At 40.0% G+C, this 15,074-nt stretch overlaps 1 protein-coding gene across 2 annotated transcripts in view; it reads left to right on the forward strand.

Moving 5' to 3' along the window:
- Positions 1 to 15,074, forward strand: part of lamc2 (laminin, gamma 2) — a 48,791-nt gene that overhangs the window by 22,971 nt on the left and 10,746 nt on the right. For both annotated transcript variants that reach the window (XM_057857626.1, XM_057857625.1), the window contains exons 11-17: positions 229 to 434; positions 816 to 895; positions 967 to 1,104; positions 1,171 to 1,315; positions 4,580 to 4,729; positions 6,882 to 6,996; positions 12,918 to 13,114. In XM_057857626.1, the coding sequence (XP_057713609.1) occupies positions 229 to 434; positions 816 to 895; positions 967 to 1,104; positions 1,171 to 1,315; positions 4,580 to 4,729; positions 6,882 to 6,996; positions 12,918 to 13,114 (1,031 nt within the window). The remainder of the gene's footprint in view (positions 1 to 228; positions 435 to 815; positions 896 to 966; positions 1,105 to 1,170; positions 1,316 to 4,579; positions 4,730 to 6,881; positions 6,997 to 12,917; positions 13,115 to 15,074) is intronic.

Here is a 15,074-nt window from a genome sequence, read left to right on the forward strand (position 1 = left end):
TGACGGCAACAGATGTCCAATCCAATTTGACTGGGAGGTTGGTAGCGATCAAACGATTAATGGCAGCCAATGAGTTAATATTTAAGAGTAAAAATAAAAAATAAATTTGATCTTTTACCCGATTCAGATCATCTGGAAATAATGTGTTTGGGCCCAATATTGGATGACGTGATCAGATCAGGGACAACGTGATGATCAACACTATGTCTCACTTTTGATGTCCTACAGACCTAGAGAAGCGGGTACAGGACAGTCTCGCGTCCATCAGCCGTACTCGACTGTCCGAAGAACAGGATGTCCAGAACGTAGCCGATGCGACCGGTGACATCAAACGACGGCAGGAGACCTACCTGAACAAAGCAGATCAGCTGCAGGATTTGATCGCGGACATGAAAGTGAAACTGGACGAGGCCAAGACAGGTCTCCGATCAGCTGTAAGACCTTGTCACATTTGCACTGGAACAGTTTCAGGTGTCAGGTGACTTGATTCAAGCATTAAATGACTTGTTTCAGGTGTCAGATGACTTGATTCAACCATTAAGTGACTTTTTTCAAGTGTCAGGTGACTGAATTCAAGCATTAGGTGGCTTCTCATAGGCATTCGGTGACTTGATTCAAGCATAAGGTGACTTGTTTCAGGTGTCAGATGACTTGATTCAAGCATTAGGTGACTTCTTTTAGGCTTTACAGGACTTCATTCAAGCATGAGGTGTCTTATTTTAGGTGTTAAGTGATTGGATTTAGGCCAGATTCAAGTCTGACACGAATGATGAAGATATTAATACCCAACCTCTAATTTCCGTTGTACTTGCCAGGAATTTCCGGCAGGAGATGCACCTTCCGGTCCTAATCTTCTATCCTCGTTGGCTCAGGCAGCAACAAGCTTGGCTGATAAGTGCGTGCTCCAGACACTCATACACATATTTTTAGTCAAACTACTCTGATCGTTAACTCTGGATCTGACAGACATAAGACAAAGGCGACGGCAGTGGAACGAAGTGCCAATGAGGCTCTAGGCGACTCTGAGAAAAGTCTGGAACTGGTCCGGAATCTGCTCAACAAGGGGAAAGATGTCAAAGATCTGATCGGAGGGGTAAAAACCACGTAAGTTACTTCAACTGAGCGGCGTCTGTCTGTCGGCGGTGGTGTATTGAAGGTGAGCTTCCTCAGATACGATGGAATGGCAGCGCGTGTCAAGGGTTTGGAAAACCAGGCGCCCCGCGTGAGCGAAGAGGCCACGGAAGAGAGCAACAAGGCTAATGACATGCTGGAAGAAATTAACAGGATGGCCAAAGAGATTCCGCCCGCTCTGACGGTTAGTCAAGTCGAAAAAAGAAGATAGCATTTAAGGCTTAACCCTTTAAACGGCACTCATTGAACTCATTGGCTGCCATTGACTGCACGAGACGTCCAATTCATTTTGACTGGGAACGTGACAAGGAACGTTCGTTCATTCACCCCTCCCAGTCAAAATGAATTGGACAACTCAGGCAATCAATGGCACTGAAACATGAGTATTGAGTGCCAGTGAATTGGACGTCTATCACCATCCATGGCAGGAAATGAGTTAAATACTATGAAATTTTAAAAAATAGCAACTTTAGAGTGTTATTGGGGCCATAACCATAGTGTATTTCTGTTTAATTTTATTAACATTTTGTAATTATATAATTGTATTTATTCATAAAAATTATATATACAGTGGGGCAGATAAGTATTTAGTCAACCACTAATTGTGCATGTTCTCCCATTTGAAAATATTAGAGAGGCCTGTAATTGTCAACATGGGTAAACCTCAACCATGAGGGACAGAATGTGGAAAAAAAACAGAAAATCAGATTGTTTGATTTTTAAAGAATTTATTTGCAAATCATGGTGGAAAATAAGTATTTGCTCAATACCAGAAGTTCATCTCAGTACTATTTTATGTACCCTTTGTTGGCAATAACGGAGGCCAAACGTTTTCTGTAACTCTTCACAAGCTTTCCACACACTGTTGCTGGTATTTTGGCCCATTCTTCCATGCAGATCTCCTCTAGAGCAGTGATACTTTGGGGCTGTCGTTGGGCAACATGGACTTTCAACTCCTTCCACAGATTTTCTATGGGGTTGAGATCTGGAGACTGGCTAGGCCACTCCAGGACCTTGAAATGCTTCTTACGAAGCCACTCCTTTGTTGCCCTGGCTGTGTGCTTGGGATCATTGTCATGCTGAAAGACCCAGTCATGTCTCATCTTCAATGCCCTTGCTGACTGTGGGAGTTTACCGACCAGCAGAACAAAGCATCTCCACCCCATTTCTCCAGAAATTGTATTTTCTAGTAATGTAGATTTTATTAACATTTTATTCATGTGTAAATGTACAGTACTTATTCATAAAAGTAATATTGAAAATACAATAATAATTAATAAAAAACATATATAGTATAATAATCATGAGGAATTTTATAATGTGGTAGGAAAAAGTATCTGAACCTTTTGGAATTTCTCACATTTCTGCATAAAATCACCATCAGATGTGATCTGATCTTTGTCAAAACCACACAGATGAAAAAACTGTCTGCTTTAACTATAACCACCCAAACATTTATAGGTTTTCATATTTTAATGATGATAGTATGCAAACAATGACAGAAGGGGGAAAAAATAAGTATTTTGTAGTCCCCCCTTTGGCAGCAATAACTTCAGTCTTCCTGTGGCTGCAGATCAGTCTGGCACATCGATCAGGAGTAATCTTAGCCCATTCTTATCTACACAACTGCTGTAGTTCAGTCAGATGTCTGACATGAATCGCTGTGTTTAGGTCATGCCACAGCATCTCAATGGGTCTCAAGTCTGGACCTTGACTTGGCCACTCCAGAACGTGTGTTGGAGCAGTTTTTGTGTTGAGTGACGTAATGTGGCAGTGCTGCCAATATGGGCGATGACGTCACCACTATGCGCGTATAAATCAATGACTTACTCAGCACAGGTGTGGAACGCTGGCGGATATAGTTTTCAACCGCAAACAACCGCAACGCAACACATATGACCGCACGCAATACAAATACCGCATGCAAACTCACGTGTATGTTATAGATGACTGCAGAGTTGCGAGTATATTGCTTTGTTTGAAAGTTTGAAGACGCGAAGTTCGCATTTTTGTTTCGTTGTTTGACCACACGACATGACTTTGGACTTAATGACCACGATTAGCCTGACCATACTCATTGACAATTTGACACTTTGGATTACCATCGGCCACGTCGTTTTGTCTGATCCTGCCGGCTGACATCGACACATGGTGAGTGCGTGTTGAAACATTCCTAAACCAGCGTATTATTTAAATTGTCAGAACAACGTGTATTTTGTTCTTTTGGAACCGTTCTGAAGTTGATTTACTTCTGTGTTTAGGATCATTGTCTTGTTGCAGCATCCATCTCTCCATCTCCCAAACAATTCAACTTTGGTCTCATCAGTCCACAAAATATTTTGCCAAAACGTCTGTGGGGTGCCCAAGTGCCTTTTTGCGAACATTAAACGAGCAAGAATGTTTTTTCCAGCAGTGGCTTCCTCCATGGAGTCCTACCATGAACACCATTCTTGGCCAGAGTTTTACATATAGTTGATGTGTGCACAGAGATTTTGGACTGTGCCAGTGATTTCTGTAAGTCTTTATCAGACACTCTAGGGTTCTTTTTTGCCTCTCTGAGTATTCTGAGCTGAACTCTTGGCGAAATCTTTGGTGGATGGCCACTCCTTGGAAGAGAAGCAACGGTGCCAAATTCTCTCCATTTGTAGACAACTTCTCTGACTGTTGATTGATGAACATCCAGACTTTTAGGGATGGTTTTGTATCCTTTCCTAGATTTATACAAATCAACAATCCTTGATCGCAGATCTTCAGACAGCTCTTTTGACTGAGCCATGATGCACATCAGACAATGCTTCTTATCAACACAATTCTTACCAGGTGTGTGTTTTATAGTGGGCAGGGCAGCTTTAAACCACTCATCAGTGATTGGGCACACACCTGACTTAAAATGTTTGGTAAAAATTTCTTTCAATTGCTCTTTAAGTCTCCTTAGGCAGCAGGTTCACTTACTTATTTCCCCCCCTTCTTTCATCGTTTGCATGCTATCCTCATTAAAATATGAAAACATATCAATGTTTGGGTGGTTTTAATTAAAGCAGACACTGTTTTTTCATTGGGATTTCAGATACTTTTTCATATCACTGTAGCAGATTGTTTTGTTATAGGGCGGCATGGTTCAGGGTGTACCCCGCCTAATGTGCGTTGTTGGCTGAGATAAGCTTAAGCACCCCCGCGACCCTCGTGAGGACAAGCAGCTCCAAAAATGAATGAATTAATTAATGTTTTATTGTAGATTGGCATGACCTGGATGACTGACAACCAACACAGACATACTGTCCTCAGATCCGTTCTATCCGCTTTGTGTTTTAGCATCCGTCAAAAAACAATATCTTCTGTTTTTTGTTCTGTCCTAAAAAAATGAAAAGGTTTTTGAGGAAATGTATCAAATATTTCAACTGACCGAATATGCATGCTAAAGTGTCCTTTGAATTTTCTTGTTGCTCAGAAGCAAACGGATGCCATGGGGGCCAAGCTGGACCTCCTGAGGAAAGCGGCGGACGAGAACGCAGCGGGCCTCACTGCGTTGCAGGATGACATTAGGCAGGATACAGGAGACGCTCGGGACCTGCTGAATCAAGGCAGGAATGCCATGAAGGTAGGAATGCATTGTGGGAATTTATGAAATCAATTTGAATTATGGAAAGTAGACCCTTAGCTTGAGTAACTTTATGAGAAAAATGTACTTCTAAGAGTAGTTTTACAATGCACGCCATACTTTTTACTTTTACTTGAGTAGTTTTATGAAGAAACACAACTCTTACTCCCCTACTTTGGGCTACACTACAGTTGTTAAATTTTTCCTCTTAATTGTACATACAGTGATCCCTTGTTTTTCGGGGTTAATGGAGAAAATCAATTCATCCTTAAAGTAATTAATTATTATAAATGTTTAAACGTAATAATTATTATATAAATTGGCCGAAAGAGTGCCAAGAAAATATTCCCCACACCATTACACCACCACCCTGAACCGTTGATACAAGGCAGGATGGATCCATGCTTTCATGTTGTTGACGCCAAATTCTGACCCTACCATCCGAATGTCGCAGCAGAAATCGAGATTCATCAGACCAGGCAACGTTTTTCCAATCTTCTATTGTCCAATTTTGATGAGCTTGTGCAAATTGTAGTCTCAGTTTCCTGTTCTTAGCTGAAAGGAGTGGCACCCAGCGTGGTCTTCTGCTGCTGTAGCCCATAAGCCTCAAAGTTCGACGTACTGTGCATTCAGAGATGCTCTTCTGCCTACCTTGGTTGTAACGGGTGGTTATTTGAGTCACTGTTGCCTTTCTATCAACTCGAACCAGTCTGGCCATTCTCCTCTGACCTCTAGCATCAACAAGGCATTTCCGCCCACAGCACTTCCGCTCACTGGATATTTTTTCTTTTTCGGACCATTCTCTGTAAACCCTAGAGATGGTTGTGCGTGAAAATCCCAGTAGATCAGCAGTTTCTGAAATACTCAGACCAGCCCTTCTGGCACCAGCAACCATGCCACGTTCAAAGTCACTCAAACCACCTTTCTTCCCCATACTGATGCTCGATTTGAACTGCAGGAGATTGTCTTAAACCATGTCTACATGCCTAAATGCACTGAGTTGCCGCCATGTGATTGGCTGATTAGAAATTAAGTGTTAACGAGCAGTTGGACAGGTGTACCTAATAAAGTAGCCGGTGAGTGTATATATTTTTTTTATTTTATCTTATTTTTTATTATATATATATATATATATATATTTTTTTTAAATTAAAAAAAATAATAAAATCTTTGAAGTTTGAAGTTCGAAGTAGCGAGGGATCGCTGTGTTAGATTTTGCTTTATTTTTGCCCTCAGGGGCTCTACCAAGTTCACAAATGAAACAACACAACAATAACCGCATAACTTCATGGTACCAATCAGATGTAACAATACAGTCACATGACCACACATAAGCTTGCAGTCAGAAGTCCAATGATCACGTTCAATCACGTGGCATCGAAAAAACATCGTAAAAATATAATCTATTTCTGCCAACATTCTCAAAAGTGCATATTTCTACCTCTGTTTTTATTTGGTACTGATAGACCATGGAAAACCGGAGATAAGATTGTTTTAATTTCATGATAGGGAATGTTTTATCCATTAGAGCAGTGGTATCCAACCCGGTCCTCAAAGGCCCACTGTGGGTCGTGGTTTTTGTTCCTGCCGATCCAGCACAGATAGTTGAACCAATGAGGTTTCTGCTAAAACAAGCAGCACCTGACTGCAATCAACTGATTATACTTGTAAAACACCAGATTGGTCAAAAAGTGTAATCATCTTATTTGGTTGGAATGAAATCCTGCACCCACCGCGGGTCTTTGAGGGCCGGGTTGGAGACCACTGAATTAGAGGACACCCATGCTCTTTGGACAACTGATGTTTCATTTCTGTAGATTTTTCTTGTCAGAATTTGATGATTTTGGTAATGTAAAGGGTTATAGTACAGTAAAATAATAGCTGTTTATGTACTGTACATGGCCATTGCACTGAGAAAAAAACACACCATTATTTAAAAAAAAAAAAAAATCTGACAAACTGACTTACAGTACTTGAGTACAGTATTTTATTCACCAAATACTGTTTTACTTGTACTAGAATACATTTTTGGGATTACTACTTTTACTTTACTTGACTAATATTATTTTGAAGTAACACTACTCTTACTTGAGTAAACGTTTTGGCTACTCTACCACCTCTGCCCTGACTGCCCATTATGTGACTCTCACAGGACCTAGACACTCTGACGGGCCGAGTGGACGCCGCCCACGCCAACACCAAAGAGGCGCTGCAACGAATCAACACCAATACCAACAAGTTGGACAGCGCTCTCGGCACTCTGCGAGGTAAACGGTATCAGTTTCTTTGTGAGCTGTGAATGGTCATGTTTCAGTGCCATTAATTGTGCTAAAACTAGTGTTGAATCGGTACTAATGCCAAGAGTTGTGTCGTTACCAATACGGCACTAAAATGAGTAATGTACCGTACAGCAAGGATGGAAAATGTACAAAAAAAAATCAAGTACTGTCACGTTGATGAAATTTTACTCCTATTAAAGTACTAATGTTAAATCTGCTCAAAGTAAAAGTAAAAAGTAAGCTAGTTTAAAATTTACTTAAAGTAAAAGTTACTTAGTTACTTTGTGTTTGTGGGTTTGCGTGTTTGGGGGGTACAACAACAGTTTTTTTGTAGTCAAGGTGTTGGGTGAACACGCAACTACCAGTGTTGTTAATAACGGCGTTACTAACTGCGCTATTTTTGTCAGTAGTGAATAATCTAATTAATTACTTTTCCCATCCTTGCAAAGCCGTTACCGTTACTGAGGACGTGAAGACATGCGTTACTACAATTTGGTTGAATGACGAGAGATGTCTGGGAGACACGGAGAGAGCAGAGCAGAAGAGGGGAAGGGGGCAGTGACGCCATTGCAAACGTAATGCTAGGTGGCTCAGAGCGGTAGTATAACATTCGTGTTCTCGCTAGCATTAGCATTTTGCGTGGCGAGCGTCATCTTAAACGCTCGGGAAACTTTTTTTTACATACAGTTCGTGGCGTTCAGGTGGGTACAATTAATTGAAAATAATGGACTGTTTCCCTCTTCAGTATGCATTATCATCACCAAGTGGGCGTTGTCCCTGTAGATGCTACAATATAATAATAATTTGTTTTTTATTACAAAAATACTCACTTGTCCTAAACTTTTCTTGAATGACATATCCATAAACTGTGTGTGATTTTTTATTTTAATAATAATTTATAATTTTATAATAATTTTAATTCACCTGCATATTAAAAATATATCTATATACAGTGGGGCAAATACGTTTTTAGTCAACCACTAATTGTGCAAGTTCTCCCACTTGAAAATATTAGAGAGGCCTGTAATTGTCAACATGGGTAAACCTCAACCATGAGAGACAGAATGTGGGAAAAAAAACAGAAAATCACATTGTTTGATTTTTAAAGAATTTATTTGCAAATCATGGTGGAAAATAAGTATTTGGTCAATACCAAAAGTTCATCTCAATACTTTGTTATGTACCCTTTGTTGGCAATAACGGAGGCCAAATATTTTCTGTAACTCTTCACAAGGTTTTCACACACTGTTGCTGGTGTTTTGGCCCATTCCTCCATGCAGATCTCCTCTAGAGCAGTGATGTTTTGGGGCTGTCGTTGAGCAACACGGACTTTCAACTCCCTCCACAGATTTTCTATGGGGTTGAGATCTGGAGAGTGGCTAGGCCACTCCAGGACCTTGAAATGCTTCTTACGAAGCCACTCCTTTGTTGCCCTGGCTGTGTGTTTGGGATCATTGTTCTGCTGAAAGACCCAGCCACGTCTAGTCTTCAATGCCCTTGCTGATGGAAGGAGATTTTCACTCAAAATCTCTCGATACATGGCCCCATTCATTCTTTTCTTTACACAGATCAGTCGTCCTGGTTCGTTTGCAGAAAAACAGCCCCAAAGCATGATGTTTCCACCCCCATGCTTCACAGTGGGTATGGTGCAATTGAGTATTCTTTTTCCTCTAAACACGAGAACCTGTGTTTCTACCAAAAAGTTCTATTTTGGTTTCATCTGACCATAACACATTCTCCCAGTCCTCTTCTGGATCATCCAAATGCTTTCTGGCGAACCGCAGACGGGCCTGGACGTGTACTTTCTTCAGTAGGGGGACACGTCTGGCAGTGCAGGATTTGAGTCCCTGGCGGCGCATTGTGTTACTGATAGTAGCCTTTGTTACTGTGGTCCCAGCTCTCTGTAGGTCATTCACTAGGTCCCCCCGTGTGGTTCTTGGATTTTTGCTCCCAGTTCTTGTTATCATTTTGACGCCACGGGGTGGGGAGGAAGTTGAAAGTCCGTGTTGCCCAACGACAGCCCCAAAACATCACTGCTCTAGAGGAGATCTGCATGGAGGAATGGGCCAAAATACCAGCAACAGTGTGTGAAAACCTTGTGAAGAGTTACAGAAAATATTTGGCCTCCGTTATTGCCAACAAAGGGTACATAACAAAGTATTGAGATGAACTTTTGGTATCGACCAAATACTTATTTTCCACCATGATTTCCAAATAAATTCTTTAAAAATCAAACAATGTGATTTTCTGGGGTTTTTTTCCCACATTTTGTCTCTCATGGCTGAGGTTTACCCATGTTGACAATTACACTCCTCTCTACTTTCTCTATTTTCAAGTGGGAGAACTTGCACAATTAGCGGTTGACTTAATACTTATTTGCCCCACTGTATAGATTAAGGGTGTGATGGTACACACAAGTCACGCTTCAGTACAACAGGAAAAAGGCTTTTTTCTCACAGCATTTTAAAGTTGTATAAAGTTACATAGGTTAAATATTTTTTTAAAATGTTAAAAGGTTGACCTATGGTTTTTTGGGGAATGAAAAAGACAGCTCAATTCAATCAGTTAATATAAACCTGTTTCATGAGAAAGATGCAAAATGGATTATGTAATAACGTGTAGAACATGGAAAGTAACATCAGTTACTTTGCTGAGTAACTAATTACTATTACGTTGATTTAACTGAGTTACTAACTCAATTACTTTTGGGAGAAGTAATTTGTAACTATAACTAATTACTTTTTAAAGTAAGATTACCACCACTGGCAACTACATACAGTGCCTTGCAAAAGTATTCGGCCCCCTTGAACCTTGCAACCTTTCGCCACATTTCAGGCTTCAAACATAAAGATATAAAATTTTAATTTTTTGTCAAGAATCAACAACAAGTGGGACACAATCGTGAAGTGGAACAAAATTTATTGGATAATTTAAACTTTTTTAACAAATAAAAAACTGAAAAGTGGGGCGTGCAATATTATTCGGCCCCCTTGCCTTAATACTTTGTAGCGCCACCTTTTGCTCCAATTACAGCTGCAAGTCGCTTGGGGTATGTTTCTATCAGTTTTGCACATCGAGAGACTGACATTCTTGCCCATTCTTCCTTGCCAAACAGCTCGAGCTCAGTGAGGTTGGATGGAGAGTGTTTGTGAACAGCAGTCTTCAGCTCTTTCCACAGATTCTCGATTGGATTCAGGTCTGGACCATTCCATTGTAGATTTGGCTTTATGTTTTGGATCATTGTCCTGTTGGAAGATAAATCTCCGTCCCAGTCTCAGGTCTTGTGCAGATACCAACAGGTTTTCTTCCAGAATGTTCCTGTATTTGGCTGCATCCATCTTCCCGTCAATTTTAACCATCTTCCCTGTCCCTGCTGAAGAAAAGCAGGCCCAAACCATGATGCTCCCACCACCATGTTTGACAGTGGGGATGGTGTGTTCAGGGTGATGAGCTGTGTTGCTTTTACGCCAAACATATCGTTTTGCATTGTGGCCAAAAAGTTCAATTTTGGTTTCATCTGACCAGAGCACCTTCTTCCACATGTTTGGTGTGTCTCCCAGGTGGCTTGTGGCAAACTTTAAACGAGACTTTTTATGGATATCTTTGAGAAATGGCTTTCTTCTTCCCACTCTTCCATAAAGGCCAGATTTGTGCAGTGTACGACTGATTGTTGTCCTATGCACAGACTCTCCCACCTCAGCTGTAGATCTCTGCAGTTCATCCAGAGTGATCATGGGCCTCTTGGCTGCATCTCTGATCAGTTTTCTCCTTGTTTGAGAAGAAAGTTTGGAAGGAAGGCCGGGTCTTGGTAGATTTGCAGTGGTCTGATGCTCCTTCCATTTCAATATGATGGCTTGCACAGTGGTCCTTGAGATGTTTAAAGCTTGGAAAATCTTTTTGTGTCCAAATCCGGCTTTAAACTTCTCCACAACAGTATCTCGGACCTGCCTGGTGTGTTCCTTGGTTTTCATAATGCTCTCTGCACTTTAAACAGAACCCTGAGACTATCACAGAGCAGGTGCATTTATACGGAGACTTGATTACACACATTTGGATTCTATTTATCATCATCGGTCATTTAGGACAACATTGGATCATTCAGAGATCCTCACTGAACTTCTGGAGTGAGTTTGCTGCACTGAAAGTAAAGGGGCCGAATAATATTGCACGCCCCACTTTTCAGTTTTTTATTTGTTAAAAAAGTTTAAATTATCCAATAAATGTTGTTCCACCTCACGATTGTGTCCCACTTGTTGTTGATTCTTGACAAAAAAATTAAATTTCATATCTTTATGTTTGAAGCCTGAAATGTGGCGAGAGGTTGCAAGATTCAAGGGGGCCGAATACTTTTGCAAGGCACTGTATAATTAGTGGTACCGATACAGTGCTAAAATGACATAATCGGTACCAGGAAGTAATACGAAACCCTGCCACGCAATAGTACTTTCCGAGATCTAGTTTCTATCCCAAGTTGGCCGCCAACTCATGTGACGTCCTATCATTCTTCTGCTGTGAATTCAATCAAGCTTATCACCAGTAAACTACTAACGGGAGGGTGGCAGCAAATGAACAAATGCCATCCCTCCTACTTCAAGTGGATTAGCGCCGTCAATGGCAGACAGTGTCACATGTATGGCCCATGGGACAAAAGCGGCCCGCCAGGGGGTCCAGTCCGGCCCGCGTGGTTGTTCTGTACTGTTCCGTTGTTCGTGTTGTTTCTCCTTCATACTGTACATTAGGGATGTCTCGATCCGAAACTCAGTATCGCTATCGTCACCCAATATGGCTGTTATTGAAGTATCAGACAATATTGGATTTAGTCACAAGATTGGATCCGTTCCAGCAGTGGGGTGTTTTCAGAACCATCGTGCTTTTCAGCTGCTGTAAATCAAACCACAAGGCAAACGTGTTCGTGGAGGGAGACTACTGCTCTTTAGCAACTTATGATAGGTATCGGATCATATCGGAAAAGTACCTTGAAAACAATCAGAAGTTAAAAAAAAGCAGCATCAAGACATCCCTACAGAACATACAAAACAAATGCTTTTATTTTGACAATACCGCCGTAAAACCCTAGATTTGTGTGACTAAGTGCGTGCAATACTGCACTTGGCTCACTTTTGTATCCTCAGTTATATTCCTTTAAAATGGATTGGACTAATAGCACCGTCAATGATAGCCAATGAGTTAACAAGGAAGTGACGCAAATTCCCCCAAAACCAATAGGAAGTGACACCAAATTAACAGGAAGCCACCTGTAAATGCTCTCAAATCAACAGGAAGCCAAAAATGCCTGAAAAAACAATAGAAAATTGTCAAGTACGGGACGGAGGAACCAGTTGCGTATCGCAGACACAGGATTTTATTGATTTTGACAGTCAAAGAAAACAATCAGGCCAAGCGTAATGGACAGTTAACATGCAAGAGCATGCTGAATCGCTTACAACCTGACACTGAATGCTATGTGTTCGTGCCTTATGTACTGTTCTCAGGTATTCTTTGTGACACATTAAGGAGCACACTGTCTTTGTGATTGATGCTTTGTGATTCATGAGTGTGATGCAATATTCTGGCACATGTGATGGAATATGCAATATGCTGGCAATATGCTGGCACATGACAGAAAATGATCCAAAATTTAGAGGAAGTGACCTGTAAGTATCTTAAAATTACAAGTGACGCAAAATGAACTAATTGCCTGCCATTATCAACGATAGACGTCCAATTCACTTAAACTTTAAGGACTGGCTTTGAATAATAAACTAATCCGGCCCACATAAGATCTAATTTCTTTGAATGTGGCATGGCCCACGAACTAAACTGAGTTTGATACCCCTGATCGAGTACCTTACTACCACATCCTACTTATACATAAAGTTCTGCGTTCTCTCCATCTCGTCCATTGTCAGGCTTCGACCAACAGATTGCGAGTAACAAAGCGCAGGCGGATGCCGCTATCAAGCGACTTCCCGCTATCAACGCGACCGTTCAGCGAGCCGCCAAGAACAACGCGGACACGCAGGCGTTGCTGGACGCCGTGTCCGCCGACTCCAACGGGGCAATGACGTCCATCGACCAGCTGAAGAACCAGATCCCTGGTTTGGAGGTGGGCCACTGCTAACCTAGAGTAGCCTTGGAAAAATCACGCTTACAAATCAGTGTTGATTTTGTCTTAGTCTTTTGGGTGATAATACTTATTAATCTCAGTCATATTTTAGTCATTTCTAAATGTGTTAGTCTCGTTGTAATTGAATACTCTAATTTTTTGGTCAGAAAAGTTCAAAGGTTTCAGTCTATTTTTATTATGAAAACCAATAATTAGTAGTTTGAATTCTGAAAAAACCATGTCTTAATTATGAGCGAAGACTAACACATAGGTATGTTGGAATAGCTTGACATTCAATGTTAGTGCATATTAATAATTGAAATAGATATTATCCTTCCCCATCTATGTTTATGTTGGGCACTATGGGGTGCCGTTTGTAAAGCAGCACGTGCTGAAAATTTCAACATTTTTTCACATTTAGTGCCACCCAGTGTTTAAAATGTCTAATTTTTTGGGAAAATTTTACAGTCACTTTTGCACATTTACAACGTTATTTAGCAACTAGAATATGTATTTTTAAATAATTAGTATAAGACTTAAATGTTTAAATCCATAACTAAATATTTAATTTAAATCTTAAATATAAATCTTAAATATAAACCTAAATTGTATATATATCTTAAATCTAAATCTTGAATCCTAAAAATTAAGTCGATGTCTTAAATGTATATCTCATATTTAAACCTTAAATCCAAATATTAAATCTTAGATATATATCCGAAATGTACAGTAAATCTTGAATCTAAATCCTAAATCTTGAAACTGGTGAAACTAAATATTTAGCTAATATGCAAACACAGTTTTAGCTGCTCCAGCTTTTACTTTGTTACTTCCGGACTCCAGTCATGTGAATTTGCATTTTAGCTAGATATTTAGTTCACCCATTTGAAGGTTTAGGATTTAGATTCAAAATTTAGATTTAAGATTTAGATTTAAGATTTACATTTAGGATATATATTTAAGATTTACATTTAAGATATATAAGATTTATATTTAACATTTAGATTTAGGATTTAGAGTTGGAAGATTATATAAGAATTAAAAGATTTACATTTGCAATTTAGATTTAAGAGTTAGATTTAACTTTTAGATTTAAGACATATATGTAAGATTGATATTTAAGATTTGAAGTAAATATTTAGTTCTGGATTTAAAGTCTAAGACTTATTATTTAAAAATAAATATTTAAGTTGCTCAATAATGTTGTAAATGTGCAAAAACAAGTTACTCTAAAACAGACATGTCCAAAGTCCGGCCCGGGGGCCAAATGCGGCTCGTGGTCAAATTTCATCCGGCCCCCAGTCTCTGTCATAAAATCAATAAAGTCTGGCCCACACACAGACTTAATAAATTGTCCAAACTTTTTGCAAAGGGGGCCAGATTTGGTGTGGTAAAAATGTGGGGGGCCGACCTTGGCTGACGTCCTTTACATAGAATAATATATTTAAGCAAATTTTAGAAAGCCATTCTGTATGTCACATTTGCTTTATTATTTTTTTAAATGAATAATTTCAACAATCTCGCAACTAGCCTTTGCGGCGTTCTCTTTCGACTCTCGAGCTCTTGCGAAATACTGCTGCTGTGAAATTAAACTAGCTTCAAGTTGCTTTAATTACTCGCTCCGTATCTCCCCTGTAATCTTGTCGTACATTTCAGCGTGTCTTGTTCGGTAATAACGCCTCACATTGAACTCTTTAAAAACAGCGACTGTCTCTTTGCATTTGAGGCACACACAGTTTTTGCGTATTTTGGTTAAGATATAGTCCAATTTTCACCTATCCTTGAAGTGTCGGCCGTCACAGTCAACTTTCTTTTTTTTGTTGATTATCGCCATTTTAGAAAATTGGTAAAGCAAAGGGTCACACGGGGTAATGTAGCTTAGAGTGCTGCTGCCTTTTAGTGGGTAAATGAGGAGCAGCATTTAGTGTGTAAGATACTTCATATTCTGGTAGCAGTACTG

Source organism: Corythoichthys intestinalis, chromosome 14 (genome assembly GCF_030265065.1).
Source record: "Corythoichthys intestinalis isolate RoL2023-P3 chromosome 14, ASM3026506v1, whole genome shotgun sequence".
NCBI lineage: Eukaryota > Metazoa > Chordata > Actinopteri > Syngnathiformes > Syngnathidae > Corythoichthys > Corythoichthys intestinalis.